General features: G+C 39.5%; 1 protein-coding gene and 1 long non-coding RNA gene across 2 annotated transcripts; both read right to left on the reverse strand.

Annotated features, from left to right (window-relative positions):
• Positions 1-19: 19 nt before the first annotated feature.
• LOC119477915 lies at positions 20-206 on the reverse strand. Its single transcript, XR_005204343.1, has 2 exons — positions 124-206; positions 20-89 (listed from the first exon to the last, which is right to left on the reverse strand). It is a non-coding gene; the product is annotated as an uncharacterized LOC119477915 (long non-coding RNA).
• A 5435-nt stretch (positions 207-5641) lies between these two features.
• On the reverse strand, positions 5642-17324 carry slc26a1 (solute carrier family 26 member 1). The gene is given in 9 exon segments (XM_037752140.1): positions 5642-6638; positions 6771-7058; positions 7296-7479; positions 8224-8455; positions 8609-8855; positions 9007-9213; positions 9365-9807; positions 9810-9833; positions 17219-17324. Coding segments are annotated over 9 exon segments (2244 nt in total). The 5' UTR covers positions 17262-17324; the 3' UTR covers positions 5642-6062.
• Positions 17325-19511: the final 2187 nt, after the last annotated feature.

Raw genomic sequence — 19511 nt, forward strand, 5'->3', positions numbered from 1 at the left:
AGGTGAATGGGATTTTGTCTTTGGAACTCATAGCATTGAAACATTATATTTAAAAAAATATATATTCTAACAGTTTTTTTTAGGGACTACTGTATATTTTTGTTAGAAAATGGTTTCGTAAACCTGAGCCAATAAAACCAAAAACTATGCATTGCTGGAGTGAGAAAATGTTTAATGCAAATTTGGATGAAATGACCCTTTAACAATGAAAACACATTTTTTGTTGACAATCCAGTGAGCGGTAGCACTTATAAGGCAGGTGGCTATAAGCCGAAGTGGTTATCAGACGTCACCTCTGCAGCTGTTGAATCATAAAGTCTATTTCTCTATTTGATGCTGTTGTTTGAATAAGGCCAGTGTAAAGTGTTACAGGGACCTGGAACACTGTTTTTCCACAGTACGCTTGGGGACATATTTTAATGTTAAGTGTTTATTATTTTACATACTTCTAATCATGTTTGTACTTCATTTGCCTTATTATCTTTGAGTATTTTTACTGTATACGCACTTACTGTTACAATCTGTTTTGGGTCAAGAAACGAACAAAAGAAATGATCAAACTCAGACCGATATCATCTTTGCTGTTACACCACAATGCCAGTATGGTTTGTTCTTTTTATGTAGTACAATTTAATGTTTAGAACAAATTCTGTTTTTGAGTTGAGCCGGAAGACACACTGTAAAGGTGAAGAAAGACGTGACTTTATTTTTGCCTTTTCTGTGTGTGCTTTTATTTTTGAACATGAACATCTAATTATCATAAACTGCTTGATCTTGATCTTTTGAATGACCTCATGATTGTTTTATCCCGTGTTTGTGTTTTCCTTGAATATCATTTGTATGATAAAGCACTGGCGCTGACTTATGAGATGTATAATATTTATTTCAGTGCCTATGTAAAATTATATTTTTAAACATTTTGAATGAATAAAGAATGCTGAGATAAATTGTTGGTCAGTCTTTTTTTTCAATAGTTTAGGATTACTTTTAATTGATTTTAATGTCTTTACCCTAATTAAAAAAGAATCCCATTATCATTGCAGAAGAAGCATAATGTACTTATTTCTGCTGTTCACATTATTGAACAATAGAGGGCAGCATTGGTACAAAAGTTGCCCGTTTAAAAGCAAGAGTTCAAGGAAAATGTGGACGCACATTTTCTGATATTTCACACTAACTCGCACATTCTGTTCACCTGTTTCTCTACATGCAAGAAAAAACATGTTTGTTGACCAATTTAACCATCCATTGTCTTCTACGGAGGTGAATCTTCTCTGTGGGTTTCACATTTGAGTGCTTTCTGTTGAGCCAGCGTCAAGTGATTCACTTCAGTTAGCAAACCGAAAATGACATGCTTACTCAGCAGGTCATAGGTCAAATCACATGCTCACAGTGTCTGTCTCAGAAGCCTGAAATATACTGTAACTCCTGTCCATCTTCTGTCTATACCGTGCATAAAGACTGTCTCAGTTGCTTCAGATTTATTTAAAATCAAACAATAATTTTGCGATGTAATTCCTGCCTGATGGCAATGCTGTCAGCCAGAATAACTGCCATTTTTTCCCCCCAGTGGCTTTGTTAGTATGATAGTAATGTTAGAAAATGACATATCATCACTTAATCACCTCATGCAGTAATGAATATTTGTGCGAATGGTGTCTGACACAGTAATGATGGAATATCATCCTGATAATACAGTTCTCTTTCAATACAGAGAAAAAACTAAACTTTTTTTTTGCTTTATTAAAGGAATAGTTTGCCATTATGATAAATAATCTTATCAACGTTCTCGCTGAAAGCGTTAGATGAAAAGATTGATATATCACTCATGTGAGGGACACGGTATCAATCTGCTCTTCTAACTTTACACCAGAAAGCGGATAAGCGTCTTTCCCCAAAAAGCTATTTCTTTAAGGATGCTGTCTCTTTAAATCAACACTATTATTGTTGATAGGTTTAGTGATACCTATGGTAAAGAAAGTTCAACTTATTTTAAACTTCAGGTCGGACACACGGAGGTCTTTGTGTTTTACAGTTTGCGCTTGTGGTATGAAACTTTATGAGCATGGTGATGTTTAAATTTGGTTTCAGTTCCAGATAGATGTCGACACAGTTTAAGTAAAATCAATTCAAATGACTTGCAATTGTGTAAACTACACCTCCGTTTCAGACCGTTTCTTTCGGTTTTGCTACAGTAGTGAAATGACTATCTAGTTGTGACAAGTGCATGACTTAAAATTAATGACTTATTTAATAATTGACAATCTTGGTGCAGACAAACAGCTGACTCTTAGTATGTGTATAGTTAATATATACCTGAATGTGTAACTATGCTATAGATAATTACATGGACTATATGTAAGCGTGTGTCTGTTTTTCTGTTTTCGAGAGGCAGACAGTCACATGAAATGCTGTGGTAGTGCCGTCATTCAGAATGACTTTGACCACCACAAGACAAACTGTAAGTGTTGGAAAGTATGATAACTGTGTTAGCAAATGATAGCCGTGAGTATATTACCTCATGGACTAATGAATAGTTGTGTGGAGTCTGACACAGCAGCATAGTGGTACCTGTTAAAGCTGCTCAGGTTGTCAACACTAATCATCATTTTGGTCAACTTTCATTTGGAGGACTTTTAAAGATGTAGTTGACTCGCAAATTTGTGGTAATATCTTTTACACTTTAATATGTAAATATAGCCGTAGCTCTTTCGTGAAACAAGCTTCAGCTCCAGTGACAAAAAGTGCCAACATCACATTTACTTTTTGGTGTTTCTCTACATATTAATCATTGTCAGGCTGTCCATTCTATTAATAATGCCTTTAAAAAACTGTTTACATCGATGTCTGTAGATTATCCATAGTAACTACAATTTTTTTTCTGGAGAGACAGATTATTGCTGAGTTTTTCAAATGTTATTTGAAAGTAATACATTAAAGTTGCAGGCCATACAACCAAAATAATGAGCTGAAAGACGCTGAAACACTCCATAGAGCTGAGAGGAACAGCAGAATCAGGTCATAAGTTTATGTTGCTTCCTCACTATGAAGGAGCCCCTTTCACATTTACATCTGTTCTCATACACCGTTCACTATACCTACGAAAAGTAATGCACTGTAATTCGTGTATGTCCCACAAAATCAATTATGTATTCCATGTAATCGTGAACAAGGAAGTATAAAGAGCAACAAACGCTGCATAGGGAGTAGTTCGAGGTGGATGGGTGTTTCAAAAAAACACAGCACTTTCGCTCAGGAGACAAGTGAGTGTATCCCGTGTGAAACCAGAAGTCAGCGTTGATTTATTTGTCACGTTACTGCCATACTTTAAGTTACGCCACTTCTGGAGTTATTTAAACCCAAACCACAATCTTTTCCTAAACCTATCCAAGTTGTTTCCTGTGAAGACGGAAGTTTAATTTGAAAAGACTGTATGCATGTAACCAGCAGAAATTGACACGTGTTGCTGAACATTCGTAAAACACAAGAAAAATTAGGAATAACTTTTCGTAAGATAGACAAACCAGTGTGAATGAGGATACATGTAGTCATTTGATCAAATGCCGAAATGAAAATATTGATTAGTGCAGCTTTAATATTCCTTCCTTTGGTAAAATAAGTAACACTTGTCATTAATAGATACTCCCTTGATATGATAAACGTCTGTTACTAATAGAAATAATGTCAGACACAAGCTCTTCACTAGAAACTTGTCAGTTTAATTCAAGTATTGAACATTAAGGCAGTGTTTGTACTGTATATGGGTGTTGAATGTCAACACTGTCAAAAAAGTCAAACAGACTTCCCCTATAACATGTGATGTAATCATTATCACAATTCAAGTTAAATTAATACATGGAAAAAAGTGTATGAAAATACAAAATGATCTTCTCAATTTACAAACACGAATGTCTACATTTTATTACAATGGCAGTTCATCAACACTTTATGATAAAGTAGTAAAAGTAAAAACACATCCTTTTTTTAAGCATTACATACATAAGTTAGGCTACTTTCAAGACATTGTTATTTTTTTAATCAAAGTTTTGCACTTGGCAGCAACAGGATGAAAGACATAAGGAAAACAGTGATTTAACAAAGAGACTGCTCTTATTTTGCAAGTCACAAAACAGTTGATTTAACACACCAGTGGCAGCGAAGCATTTTGATAAAACATATGGTATCACCTGCTGCCAACAGTTAAAATATAACTTTCAAAAGCACCAAATGATGACCTACTTTCATCCAGCACCTGAGAAGAGATTGCAGATGTGTGTAAATCCTTTATTTTTATGGGAACAGATCAAGAACAGATATAGCTGTCATTGTTGGGTGACAGAGGTGACAGGGCAAGAGTACAAGTATGTTGTAATAAGCCCAGGTTTGAAGGAATTATGCTCTCTCTGTGTGAGACTGAGGCTGAAAAAGCACTCAGTTCTTGTGGTTCAAGTAAAGCCTCTGTTACTGTCACGAACAAGTGCTTCTTCTTTAAATCAGGAAGAGTTTAACTGGCCTTTTAGAAACGATTTTGAGGTACACTGTAATAGTTGGCACCTCAGGAAATACCGTTGATAGTGGCTGAATTTTTATGTCTGACCTCTAGACTCCTGGATTAGAGCCATTATGGACTTTGGCCAAAGGCTTAAAGTGATATAAAAAGTTAAAACTGCTTTTATTGCAAGCGTCTCGAGATGACTTCTGTTATGATTTGACGCTATATAAAAATAAATTGAATTGAATTGAATGTTGCTTTTGATAGAGTGACACAAATGTGTTATGTGACAGACCCAGATATTAATCAGCAACTTAAAAGGAACTATCCTGGAAGTTATTCTTTCACTACGTCAGGCTTTGTACCTTTTACATTTATCTAACAGCGGCGGGTTATTTTGTGATATTTCTCTCTGCATCCCCTCCCCTGTATTGAAAAGAAAAATACATCCGAAAATCTGAATTTTGTTCACACTGTACTTTGTTCTTTTTTTTGTACTGGGGATGGTTAGGAGGGAGCGTCTCCAAACTAAGATAGCAAAACGGTCCATCCACCATATTATTTTCATGCCAGAATAACTGATTAAAATACCAGTGTATTTGTAAAAAAAACTATTTAATGATATAATTTCGGAATCAGATATTAAGGGCTACTTATGCAGCACAAGCTCAGTGGAGCAATGTATGGAGGAAGAAGACGCTTCTGTTTCCATAAAGGAGTGGCCTGAGAGGGACCTTGGAAGGCCCCGTGTGCAATGGATCAGCCCAGTCGCACAGAAGTTTGTGAAATAGCCACGAAATTTAATATATTGATTCGTGTACACAGACGCGAATTTCACATTTATTTCGTGGTCAGCACGAAATCAATTCATATGTAATCCACATAATTGTGAAATGGGAAGTATAAAGATCTGAAACCACAAGTCAAAGTTGATTTATTTGCCATGTAACCTCCGTACTTAAGTTACGGCCCTTCCAGAGTTATTTTAACCCAAATCGCGATCATTTTCTAAAGCTCACTAAGTAGTTCTTGTCACGGAACTTCCGTGTTTAAGTTACGGCACTTCTGGTGTTATTTTAAGCCAAGTAGTTTGTTGCCTAAACCTAACCAAGTCGATCTATTCCTAATCCTAACTAAGTAGTTTTATTTTGAAAAGACTGGAGCGGAAATTGACACGTGTTGTCATGCTGAGCCTTAAGAAAAAAAAGGGAAATTCGTGTCTATGTACATGAATCAAATAGATTAAATTTCGTGACTATTTCACAAACTGCTTTGAGACTGTGTTTAATGGATCCTAGTTGTTGTAGGATTTTCTCCTTTTGAGCAATAGGAAATATTTTTCTTCAATCATAGGGCGCCAGTTTAAAACATAATTGCACCTTTGTACTACATAGATGACCTAGTTTTATTTCCAGCAGTGAAATTGCATTGTATATCTTGGAAAGAATGCTCAGTGGGCAGATCAAGTACCTCCGAGTTTTCATGGACAAAGCTTCCTCGAAGCTATGTAGTGCAGTATTGTTATAGGTGGCAAGATAGCATACCTAAATTCCCTCTCCTTCTATCTGCGCTACACCACAGAGTCTTCTGACCTGCTTTCTGGAGATGCACTCTTTGCATGAAGAACTGCTGCATGAACTGCATGAAACAGCACGCTGCTCATGTCTTTGTCATTTTCCCCAAAGAATTGCCCCTTCTGCAGGGTATCGATGACGGATGTGTTACAGTTGGCGAGGAGCACGCTCACTCCTATCTCTTTATATTCCTTGACCAGCCCTTTAAATGTGGCCATGCCTGTGGAGTCTATGAATGGAATGGCAGAGCAGTCTAAAACTATCGCGTGGAAATCCAGTTCTCTTTGGACGAGTCCTATGCAGACCTCTCCGTTGTTTTTATTCCCGTTTGCCTTGGCCTGCTTCGAGGACATCTCTTTGGCCTTCTTCTCTGCCTTCCTCCTCTTAGTCAGCTCCAAGAAAGGCTCAACTCCGACAGCTTTGTAGAGGGATCTGAGGAATGAGTCCTTGTTCGCGTAGTACAGAGGAGCCTGGAAACGAAAGACCTGAACCCGAGGTGGTGGCATGAGGTTCTTGTACTCGTCCACGTCTTCGTAAAGATCGGTGTCATTGGCCCGGCCCAGAAGAGAGACCTAACGTCAGACATGAGATTAGATAAAATTACGAGATTACGGAAGGCCAATATTTGTCATTTAACATGCTGGAATTATTGTCATTTGTATCAGCCTTCAAAAACCATTATCAGCATCAAGTCCGTTACTCACTTTAGGGTTCTGGGTCTTATAGATGACGCAGATCATGGCAAAAACGATTCCGACCAGGAGGCCCAGCTCCACACTGATCAGAGCCGTGGCTGACATGGTGACCAGCCAAACAATGCCGTCGTTCCGGCTGGCACGCCACTTAGCCGGGATATCCTTGAACTTCCTCAGCGCCCCGCGAAGACTTACAATGATAATACAGGCAAGAACACACTTCTGGAGAGAGTAGAAGAAAGGCGCGAAGAAGAGGAGAACGAGAAGGACGACCAGGGCGCTGATCAGACTGGATACCTGATGGAGGAGCGAGGAAATGGAGAGAAACAGAGACAGAGGAAGAAAGAGAGAGATTTTACAGTGAGCGTCTTCCAGAGAGTTAACATGAACAGATATAATACGGTACGTTTGGATCTACACATGGCCTCAGGACAGACTTCAGTCATGTTCCTGGAAACCATTTCATCACACAAAAGCAAGAATTTGCCATCAACTCCAAGAATGTCAAACCATTTTCAAAAGCATGGAATTCACCTGTGTCTGGCAGCCTGTTGAGTCCTTCACCATGGTTTTTGCCAATGCTGCACTGGTGGTGAAACAGTGGAAGAAGGAGGGGATGATGTTACAAAAGCTGATGGCCAGCATCTCCTGGTTGGGACGAACCGTATAGCCGTTTTTCTTAGCAAACATCTCAGACAGCGACACTGTGAAAGCAAAACTACAAGATAAAATGAAAGTTTGTTTACCAATTGAGGCTGTGAATTAATCTTTCCACAAAAGAGCATAAAGGCCCTTTTAGACCTGATGTAAACATGCATTTAGGGCATCCAACAAAAATGTAAATAAAATTGCATGTTTTTTTCCCTTACGCAATTACTATAGGGAAAGATAGTTTTATGTTTTGCATCGTTAAATTGTATTAATTAACACGTTATGCCCTAGCCCCATCCCTTGGAAAAAACACCTAAAATAACATACCCTAAATGAATCAGGAATAGCTCCTCAAACATAAGGCTTATATGCATATATCTGGTCTCCTTTGAAAGGTAAGAAGCTAAGGAATATGAATCCACCGTATGTTAATTAAACTCTAATACAATTCCTGAGAAAATGGAGACGCAATAATGGAAAGAAATATATATTTTTAACCTTGCATTGTATAAAATCTCAAGACTCAATTGTTGTTTTATGGGGACATCTCTTTAATCTGTTTCAAGACGTATTAAAGAGCTAATTGACGAGTGGTTACCATCATTCAAATGAGCCACTTTATGTTTTTCAGAATGCAAATAGAGGAGGAAATGCCATAGTTGTGTGTATTTTGGAGAGAAGGTTCAATCAGATAATGAGGTCATGTCCCCCTGGCAACACAATAATCCAGCTAAATTGCATCTGTAACAACCCAGATAAGAGACACATGTCGATGCTAAGCAAACATGTTGTTAAATGTGTTGCACATTACCTAATGACAGCAAGAGGAATGGCATCCAGTGCCAACCGTGGCATCAGACTAAAGCTGGGCACCTGGGGAAGAATGAACCCTGTGGGGATGTGACCAGAAACACTGGAGCCATAATGGCTGTTCAGCTCCCCAAAATGGCTGGCCAGCGTAGCTCCTGCTACTACTACCAGCTCAGTCGGCAGAGGGATCTTTAGACGATCCTTGTAGCGCTCCTGGATCTCTTTTCCTGCCACTATAATACAAAATTCATAGTGTTATTCTATATTAAAGAAAATCAAGAATGTATATGGGCAGTGCTTGGATGTCTCGTCCCATGTCATTCTGGGAAGTGTAGTATATCATCAATTAGAAGCTGATTGGGACTATGTAAAATAGAAGTCTTTACCTAATACAGAGATACAGATGGCGCTAGTGATAAGGTCACACAGGTTGGTCTTATGAATGTTGGCGAAGATGTTGATCCAGGTGACGACAACTATGCCATAGCCCTGGTGACGGGGGATCTTTAGACCCAACAGGTACTTGGCCTGCACGGTGAGGATGGTGAAAGAGGCTCCCGTGGCAAAACCATCAAGCATGGGAGCCGAAAGGTATACAGAGACGAAGCCGAGCCGAAACACGGCCATCATGAGCTGGTGAGATCAGGAGGTAAAGCAGGAGAGGAAAGAGGAACGAGAAGGGAGAGACAGAGGATGGATGGGAATGAAAATGTGAGTCACTTATCAAATTAAATATCTCAAAATGTACATGATGGATGGCAAAAATTCAACCTGCATCCTTTACCTGATAGACACCAACCAGGAATGTAAGAGCAACAGCGATGCTGATGGAGTAACAATCCTCCCCACACTGCAGACCCATTAGCTCCACACTGTGAAGGTTACCAGCTGTGAGGTTAATGCCCAGAGTGCCATTAAACACATCAGGGCCAGACGCTGCGGAGTCCTCATTGAGGTCAAAACCTGCCAGGAACATCTCCTTATCCACCACCTGCAGGCAAGTAGAAATCTTAATAAATACATTGTTTAAAACCTAAGAAATAAAACTGTAAAAAAATTACAATCCCCAGGTCAATTAAGATCAATCAATTATCTTAATTGACCTCTTCCCTGATCATTGCTTGACACCTGTGATCCATTACCTGTCCAACCATGAGGCTCATGAGGCTGAAGATCCCCACAGAGACATGTCTGGACGTCCCCATGAGGAAGTAGATGACGTTGGCGTAAAATGAGGTGTATAAACCATAGATGGGCTGTACTCCTGCCAGCAGGCAGTAGGCGATGGCCTGCGGCACCAAGATGATACCAATGATCAGCCCGGACATCACATCGCCCCAGACGTACTCTCGGAGCTTGTATTTAGGCAGCCAGCGCACAACGGGGAAGAACCCGGTCAGGGTGGATCGGACTCTGGGCACAGAGCAGGACACGCCCTGCTTCAGCTTGGATTTGAGGACTGAAACTGTGGGCTGTCGATGGCGGGCCCGGCGTTCCAGGAGAGGTGGCGGCGTGACCTTGGTGACCTCCTCCATGGTCTTAGGGAGGAAGAGGAGGCAGCAAGGTGAGAGGAAGAGGGAGGGGAGGTGGATAATGTGGTCAGCTGTGCTCCTGGGAGATCATCATCAAAGAAACATGAGGGAGGGAGAGAGGAAATGGAAACAGTGAATATCAGTGGAGATTACTTCATTTACACATTTACTTTACTTTATAGGAACAGTGCTATTTTTAGTTTCTTTTGGGTTGGAACATCATTCTTTAAACTTCTCGATCAACCCTTTGTGTGAATGTTCAGTCAGGATTACAGTGAGTGACCTTTTTTCTTTCCAAAACAACCCAATATACAATTGGGTTGTTTACCCAGACAGCAGTTCTGTTAAACTTCAATGAATAGTTATGCAATAGTACAGACTGTACATTATCATTCGTGATAAGGGTGATGGGCTCTCCATTTCCCAGTGCACAGGTTAGTAAGTGACTCAAGATGTGCTGTTGTGAGACAGTCATAGGACAAAGTGAACTGTAGTCATCTTGCTGTAAATATACAATGTTTTATTAACATGCAGTGTTGGGGTATATTTTCCACTTTAGTCCACATTTATGCAAGTCCTTCACTGACATCTTTAACTATTCGCTACACTGATATCAGTGCAACACTCCTTTTTGGTCATCTATCTCGTGCTGTTGTGTTGTGGTCTGAAATGTAGGTTGAAGTTGAGTGAGAGGACAGGGTTATTATAAAAGTATGTCAGAGCGATGGGAGGAGGAAAAAGGAAATGGACTGCAAGAAACCCCGTGAAATCAATCTTGGTGCTGCTTATGGAAAATAGAAAAAATCTCTAGAAATGGAAAAGGATGCTAACTTGTGACATTTTTAGCCACGTTAGCGGCGTGGCTCTATACGGCAATGCCGTGAAATTTTGTTCAGACATGCATTGTCTCTATACAGCCAGGTCCCTCGAAAAGGCATGTGAATGACCCGATAATAAAAAGGCTAAAGTGTGTAATGAGAACGCCGTTCTTGCTTTAGGCGTGTCATTTACACGCCATGTAGTCTGTACTGACTCACTGCAATGTAATGACGTAGAATAAAAGGGGGGAAAGAGCGCATGGGTCCAACAAACATTAAACTCTAAATCAGGAGACCGGTGTTCGAGACAGGTGTTTTGTTTTGTAAGTTATGTTAGTGACGTTTGTCACGTGTTTTGTAGTAACGTTTTGTCACGTGTTTTCCGTAGTGATGTTACGTTGTTTTCATACATATTTACTTAGGTTATGCACTTATTTAAAGCCCAACCATGACGTTTTTCCTAAACCTAACTACCAGTAAGTGTTTTTTTTGCCTAAACCTAAGTCAGTGGTTTTGTTACCCCCTGCTGGTATTGCACATTTATACACGCATGTAATATTCACGCCTCGGCGAGGCAAAACATGACACTGACACGCTATTCTCTGGTGGACAGGCAGGCCTATTACACGCTATGGCGTGATATCCGGTTGCTCAATAGGATGAATCCACACTGACTTGGGTGATCCCATGACTTCATCTAGTGTCACTGTGAGGTTGATATTTTGGTCATAGCTCTGCTTTGCTACTACTTACAACTAGCTACTTACAATCTTAGCATACTGTAGGTTACAACATCCGTTGACATACAATCTCAAGTGTTTAATTAGAAAAACGTAATGTAATAGGGTTTCAGCATTAGCCTACATGATGGTCTAAATTCTGTTTCAGTGTGTTTCCATAAAAAATTATACTGTGAAACCAGTCAATTGGTTTTAAAAACCCATAACTGAAACCACCTATTTAACTTACACTTAAAATAAAATGAAAGCCAATGTTCAACACGTTCCTGACACTCATGAATGAAGCTAGTGATCGACGAGTTGCAGGGGGCCTCTCTCTCACAACGTTGGCTGTTTTCAGTAGCAGCTGCGTCTCAGCAGAGATTACCGTGTCACAGAAACCATAAAGCTCTCTAAATGATTTGTTATCAGCCTCTACTATCACAACGCTGGTATGTGCAGTGATTTAGACTTCCTGGGGCAGCACTGGCAACTCTCTCGGACTGATATGACGGGGGGATAAAGAATAGACTAATGACTTTTTTAATATATATACTTACATCAGATTTGTTGTTTTACAGTTGTTTTGATCAGATTTAAGTTCCCTCATGCTTTTTCTTCTACTTTGTTGATCTTTCTAGGCAGTTTTTGTTTTTTTCAGTTTGCACTTTGTTCACTTTGCCTGGAAATTACCCTCTAAACTAACCGATATAGAGGCCAGTCTGTGTTCTTATGGGTCTTATAAATCCAACCTGACATGTTTAACAGATAAAAGACACAGGAGATAAATAATGAGCCTGTGTAGCTTTGAGGTACAACGCATAAAGTAAAAGAACACAAGTACTGCCTCACATTTGCGTTCAACACTCCTGCCAACAGATAAAAAAATGTCCACTTAAACAAGGTTTTCTTTCAAGTAGAGAAACAGACACCTGATTAACTGCTGAACATGACGGGAGTCACACCGAGAACCTTTTGGAACCAAACAATAAAATTTACTTCAGCGTCAACCCTGAACAGCGCGGTAAACATCTGATCCAAGCTGTTTCTGTAAACCGCATCTAATCAATATTCTCTGCCTTTAATCATGTGATATAATAGCGCCCCACCACTGCTTGGAAATGACCTGAAAGCTTCCCTCCTTTGCCTTTCCTGAATAGTTGAAATGTTTTCTATCCAGTCATGTTTCAAGTCTAAAGGGACAAAGATAACGACACACTGACTTCACAGCTGAAACAGTTCCCTGTAACAGAAAGCACAGTGTGTACTTTTTGCACAAACATCAAGTCATATATGGTCTTCAATATAAACTTTTGTCAATTGACAACAACTGAAATATAATGAAAGATTATTTATTATAGGCATGTGCAGATATTACATATATTAAAGTATGATTATGTTGTAGTAAAGATAACCTAATTTTATGATCATGACTATTAACGTCGTCAGTCTGACCCTGAGTTGCTGAGACCTCAAAAACAGTGCCGACAACTTAAGCGAGGACTTTTGTCCTTATCGACTTTCAACGGTAAAACACAGTTGAAAGTGTTTTACAGTTGAAAGTGTAAAACATGACGTAACTGTGACAGCTGATAGTTTGACCACTTGATAATCGGAAAAAAGTCTATTAAATTTGCACAAGAATCAACAAGAGCCCAATACAAAAAGTGGGAATATTGACTTCCGTTGATTTATATAGAAGAGGTGCTTTTGAAAAAGATGCAAATCATTGTTCAAGCCTTCATGTTTAACTGAATTTGCAGAGTCAAGAGGCAAGTTTCAATTGAGTGCTCCAGGGATGACGTTTTTTTGTAGGCAACCAGGAAGTTAGCATCGCCCTGGGTTCCCTTGACAAAAAGCCAATAGGATTTTCCCATTGGGTTTTGGATTATAGCAGAAAAGAAGCTCTGTGGCAAACACATGCATTTATGATACTTACACGTTTTGTTCAGCGAGATAATCTTCAGAAATGAACACCACTTTTATGATTTTTGAAGTCTAAATGCAATCGCCAGAAGTAAAAAGCTAACCTCAGGCTATAAACAAACTACACCATGGTCACATGAGCGTGAGTATACACAACGAGGAATCTAACTAATAACCCATCCAAAAAACCCATTGACTTCCAGATGAGGGAACAAAAGTGCTAAAATACTAACTCATTTCCAGGTTTTAGGACTCTTTCCTGTAACACTCTATTGATTTGACATTAAAGAAAATCATATGGGAAACATTGATTAGTACTAAAATATCCTTCTCAAGTGCTTGACTTTAAGAAACTAGATATAACTCATGTTGAAAATGACTCAAGTAAAAATACAAAACTTGTTCCTGTGAAAGCTACCCTGATGAACAGTTACTTAGTTACATCTCCAATTCAGTACTGCTCTCCAAAATGGACTAGAGATCTTTTCTTTATCAGAAAACTCTGTCAGACTGAAAATCATATAAAACAGTAATGGGAAATCCTCCTCATTTAAGAGCAGAAGTATAGATACCTAATTATTACTAGTCCAAAAGTAGTTAATATAATACTTTAATGATTGTATGCTCAAACTAGCACATGAAAGAATGTTAATGGCGCTGCAGGTTTAATATTATCTAAATTACCTATGAAACAATGTATGTATGCCATAAACATCTTTACACCTGCAGATCACCAGAACTGTGCTCACTAGGGCTGTCCTGAATACAATTTATTTTGGTTTCGAAGCTTCAATGAGAAATATTTGAAGGTATTCGAAGCTTCGCAGCACGGTGCGCCGCTACAGGCTGACAAGTTCTTCTGTCTGTCGGTCTCCATCTCCCCCGTTTCAGTGCCGCTGCTGCACTACTGTACACACCTCTACACATAACAAACAGCCATATTTGTCTGAGAATAACTAATAATAATTCATGTTGAATATGAATAATGAATAATATTGTGGGATTATTCCTTATATTTAGGATTCATACATTATTACATACTTATGCATAAAAAAACAAAAAACTGAAGCATTCGAATACTGATTTGGAGGTCGATTACCATGGCAACGATCTTCGAAGTATTTGGGTCAGCCCTAGTGCAACTTTATCTACTCTCCAGCTCCAGTCATATTATAATAATAATCTTCAGATGCTTTCCTTTAGGAATAAAAACCAACTTGGAAAGCATCAGTGGTCATTTCAATAATGTGTGAAAACACACTCACCTGCAGAGTCACTGCCACAAGGTCAAACAGGATCACGAGTCTCGTATTGAAATCAGCTCTGTGTTGACTGCCTTAACCTTTTCTCATTCTCTCTCTCTCTCTCTGTGTTTCTCTGATGCCATCCGACCAGTCAGACAGCAGTAGATGTGAGTGTGCACTCTGCTGGATGAATAGTGAGATAAGAGCAGCCCTTTGCTCACCGACACTCAGTTCCCTATTGGCTTGGTCGCCAAGAGTGGGTGGGGCTTGACGACATTCGCACCAACTGAGAAACAATTTGTGTGTGTGTGTGTGTGTGTGTGTGTAGAGGAGGACACTCTGAGCAAGAGGTTAAATCCAGTCAATTTTTTACTGGATCACAGTGCTCAGGAGGTCTGGGCCTGCAATGAGCACAGGCTCGTATGTCAGCATGTCATACTGTTTACAGACAGGCACAGAGCAAACAGAAGATAAATGTGTGTAAAAATTGCGCCTGAGGTGCAACAAGCAAAGAGGTGCCCCCGTTATCTGTGTGAACTGCACCAGATACAACCTATATATGTGTGTCTCGTAGCAAATACGCTCAGATTAGGCATCAGTGGAACAGTGGAACAGTGGAACAGTGGAACAGTGGAACAGTGGAACTGACGATGACTTGTACCTGCCAGGTTGAATCAAAACCAACACACTGCAATGTCGTGATCTTGATCTACCTTTTTGTGCATATTTTATTGTTTCTTATTTATCCTATGCGTTAGCCATGCAACTATGAAAATCCGACCTGATTTGTCGGTCAGATTTAATCAAATTTATCAATACAATCACATGTAATCATTTAAAAAGCGGTTTGATATTCTCACTAAATGCTTTATAGTCAACCAACCAGAGCTTAACACACTGCTCCTTTTGTCGTTCAGCTAAATATTGCTACTCTGAAAACACACTTAATTGCACTTTGAGATTGAAAAAGGTGGATAGCGTGCTTCTGAATAAACACAATGTTGGACATTGCACACTTGGATTAAAAAAAGGTAACATCAGAGTTACTCGAAAATGTTCCATATTATAATACAGCCCATTCGCACGGTAAAGGCATATGAATGACACGATAACGCACAAGGCATTTAGCGTGCCATAAGAACGCCTTTCTAGCGTTTGTCCTGTCATTTGTACGCCATGTAGTCTGTATTGACTGCAATATAAACGCATCTGTGTAAATATGCTACGTTCAGAGCTAGTGACGTAGAATAAAAAGTGAGAAAGACTGTTTATGGCGGCTGGGAGGGGAGGTGGATGGGTCCAACAAACACAGGACTTTCAACCATGTTAGTGACGTGTTTTCTAGTGACGTTGGTGACATTTTTTCCATACTTATGTTACGTTGTTTCTGTAAGTATTTTACTTAGTTTACGTACTTATTTTTAAGCCCAAACACGACATTTTTCCTAAACCTAACTAAGTGGTTTTGTTGCCTCAACCTAACTGTGGATGTTTTGTTGCGTGGCATTCAAACGACACGCAAAAAGCCTATCAAATGTGTTCTCATGTCAAGCGGAATGTCCGTGTAATGTCATGATATTTATACGCCTTCCTGTGAGATCGGGTTGAATAATATTACTTCCAACCATTTTGCAGAGTGATTTGATTTTTTTTTGTCTTTTCCAGGTTTCTGTTTATTTCATTATAGATGGAAAATCTCCTGGTATAGACATGCTTGAGAAAGGTGAACATGTTGTCTGTACATGTAGTGGTCAAAGGTCTGTTATTTGCAAGTTCAGATTGGCGTCAAAAGCACAACAACACAACAGTGACAAAAAAGGGGAAGGGCATGATGTTCTCTGTGGATTACCTGCTTCAAGAAAAGCTTCTGCAAGTTGGTTAATATAGGAAAACAATGGCTTCATGGTAGAGGAACTTCAGTAATCCAAAGTACTACAGCATTTAGCAGTAATACAAATCCTGCATGATTTGGAGTAAATGTGTCTGGACGCTGGTGCAGTCTGTCTGGCACTTTCAGTACAAAGTCTGAAGCTGTTGGACATCAGCCTCTGCGTTTAGGTCTTGTTGGGGGCGTGTTGGTTTGGAGGTGTTTAGCACACGTACGAATGAATCTTTAACATCACATCTTCAAGCTGAACTGAGCAAATCAGTAGATTTTAGAGCTCCTCTCACTGGTGACAGTAATGATTACTGATTACTTCTTTGTTAAGAGTTTACTGAAACACTATGAATGAAGGGTACAACATGTATCATTTAGGGGATAAATGCTGGCAATGTAATGTTTATCACTAATAGGAAACAAGACTGAGATTAAGACTGAGCTTCTGATTTTCTTTATAATCAGGGCTAAAAGTCACTGTCTGAGACAAAAGTGGGTCTGTGTGTGTGTGTGGGTGTGTCCCTGTGTGGATTATATGCTGGACTGAATGGCATCATTGTCAGTATGAAGACGTAGCAGTTTACTTATAATACAGTCAGTCACAGTTAAGATTGGAATATCACTTCTGACGGACAAAAGGCAGACAGAAGCAAATAATCGGAACATGTCAGGAGTTTCCGCCTGTCTTGTCACCTTTGTTGACCCCTCACTGTGAAGCAAAAACCTCTCAGTCCAAGAGGATTACTGCACTGCCCCTTTAAATCCACCGGCAGCATCATCTGTCTGCTCCACCGTCTACAAGCTTCCTCAGCCTTCCAGCATGATTTTTTAGACACCGTTTTCTTTTCAAATGAGTCGAATGTGGAGTGAGGACTCACCCAAAGCGGACCAGAGGAGCAAACAGGAGGCAACATCAGCCATACCTCCCTGACTGGTGCCTCTGCATTCACCATCAGTCTGTTTTCATCTATACAGCCGTCCACCCTGCTGCTCACTCACTGACTTCCTGCTTCTTTCTGCAAAGCATGATGGGAGCAGCAACCCCCCCGTGTCGTTCCTGTCCGCGGATTGGAGCCGAGCAGAGGGAGAGAGAGGAGACGAGATGGAGGGAGGGAGGAGGGACTGGATGATGGTTACCATGGTAACTAAACTCCTGCTGATGTGTGTGTGTGTGTATGCGTCTATTCAGATTCACGTTGCCTTAGTTGATGATGTCTTTAAAGTCATTTTAAGCACTGACAACTATGCATTTCTATGTTTATGCATCATATAGAGCTCCATTATCATCCAAAAACGATTAAAGCACATCAATGAGCACCACTGTTACACTGTCACATGTTTTTTTTCCATAAAAATAAACATAGGCCCTGTAGTTATTTTGAGTCAATCCCCCGTCCTTTTGCCAGAAAGACTCAAAAGCAATGAAGTATTATTTGTATATATCCCACGAAATCAATTCGTATGTAATCCACGTAATCGTGAACCAGGAAGTTCGTCCGTATAAGTTACGCCACATCTGTAGCCAAAACCTAACCAAGTTGTTTCCTGTGAAGACGGAAGTTTATTTTGAAAAGACTGTAGCGGAAATTGGCACGTGCTTCACATGTTGCTGGACATTTGTAGGAAAATGCACAAAAAAACGAGGATTCAGTTTTTCATATGATATCATACAAACCGTGGAACCTGTGTATAAATCCACCAATAAAAATAGTCCCTAATAAATGCACTGTTTCCTCCTGTTTGAGTAACGTTTGCCAATAACTACAATGCCCGGGTGTTTCGGGAAATGATTTAGCCTATTTTAAAAATCAAACTTTAAATTCCTGACTCGCTTTTAAAGATTGGTGTATTGAGGAGGAACCAATGGGCTTGAGGCTGAGAGCCACAGATTTTCAGATTTCAGATGGAGTTGGTTAATTCTAATTACAAAACTGTCTTTCAGCAACTTTCTTCTCACCCATGTCTTATTTTTTGTTACTCTATAAACACAGAGGTTACAACAGATCCTGCCTGTCGGTAGTTTCCCTCAAAACTACAGTAAGTAATTTTTTTACAATAATACTACTTGTATATATGTGGTATTTGGATAAGTACTTAAAGCTGCTCTAACCACTATTTTGATATTAACAATGACTCAAATGACTGTGCGTAATATAAGAGCTGTCACTCTTAGTGACAAACCAACAGTATCACTCCACACAGCATTTTCCCTCAGGTATAGGAAGTGTTTCATTGTCTTTCAGCTCATTGTTTTGGTTTTCTGGCACCACTGTTTTGGTTCACTCTCGTTTGGCATGCGTATTTTAGTGACGTTTGGGACGTGTTTTCTATATTCATTTAACGTTGTTACTGTATGTATTTTACTTAGTTTACATACTTATTTTAAGCCCAACCATGATGTTTTTTCTAACCCTACCTAAGTGTTTTTGTTGCATAAACCTAACTGCGTCCGTTAACCGTAGTTAAGTTGTGTGGGGTACAGATGACACGTGATGCATCCTCATGCCACGTGGTATGCCGTTGTAATTTTGTGCTATTTATACGCCTTCCTGTGAGACTGAGTTGGTACGTAGCAGGTTGAGCTATTAAAGAAAAACAACCTGTGAAAATCTGAAAGAATTTGTCAGACCTTCTCCAAACACAGATAGGACCTTTGAAACCCAAAGTAACTTCCTGATAACCCCGTGACATGCCACCATTTAACTTCTCTTCTCTCCTCCCCCAACGTTTGTCAAGGGTTACAAGGTTCCTACCGCAGACACTGAGCCCAAGAGTTTATTCATTCTAAGTATAATTAACCCCTCAGGGACGTAAATGTTTAAGGAAGATTAGCTAGAACACAAGAAAAGTCACGCACACAAAAGGCCTGCTGTCAAGTCGTTGCTTACTTTAATCACCTATAAGAAAGATGTGTTTTAATTGTTTGAGTAAAGTTAGGTATAAAAAAGGCGTCCTGTTGACTCAGCGGAACAAATCATTGAAGTGAAATTTTTCTCACCCTGAAACCCACAGGTTCTTTAAAAATGCACTCATCACCTTTCTCAGAACATTTGGTGCCTTGAACCAAGTTTGAGTTTACTGATGAGTGTGCAAAGTTAGTTTTTTTTACAGCCTACTCATGTGCAGTGTTCCAGAAAGATGTACATTAGTGCAGTTATTGCACAACATAAT

Source organism: Sebastes umbrosus, chromosome 19, assembly GCF_015220745.1.
Source record: "Sebastes umbrosus isolate fSebUmb1 chromosome 19, fSebUmb1.pri, whole genome shotgun sequence".
Lineage (NCBI taxonomy): Eukaryota > Metazoa > Chordata > Actinopteri > Perciformes > Sebastidae > Sebastes > Sebastes umbrosus.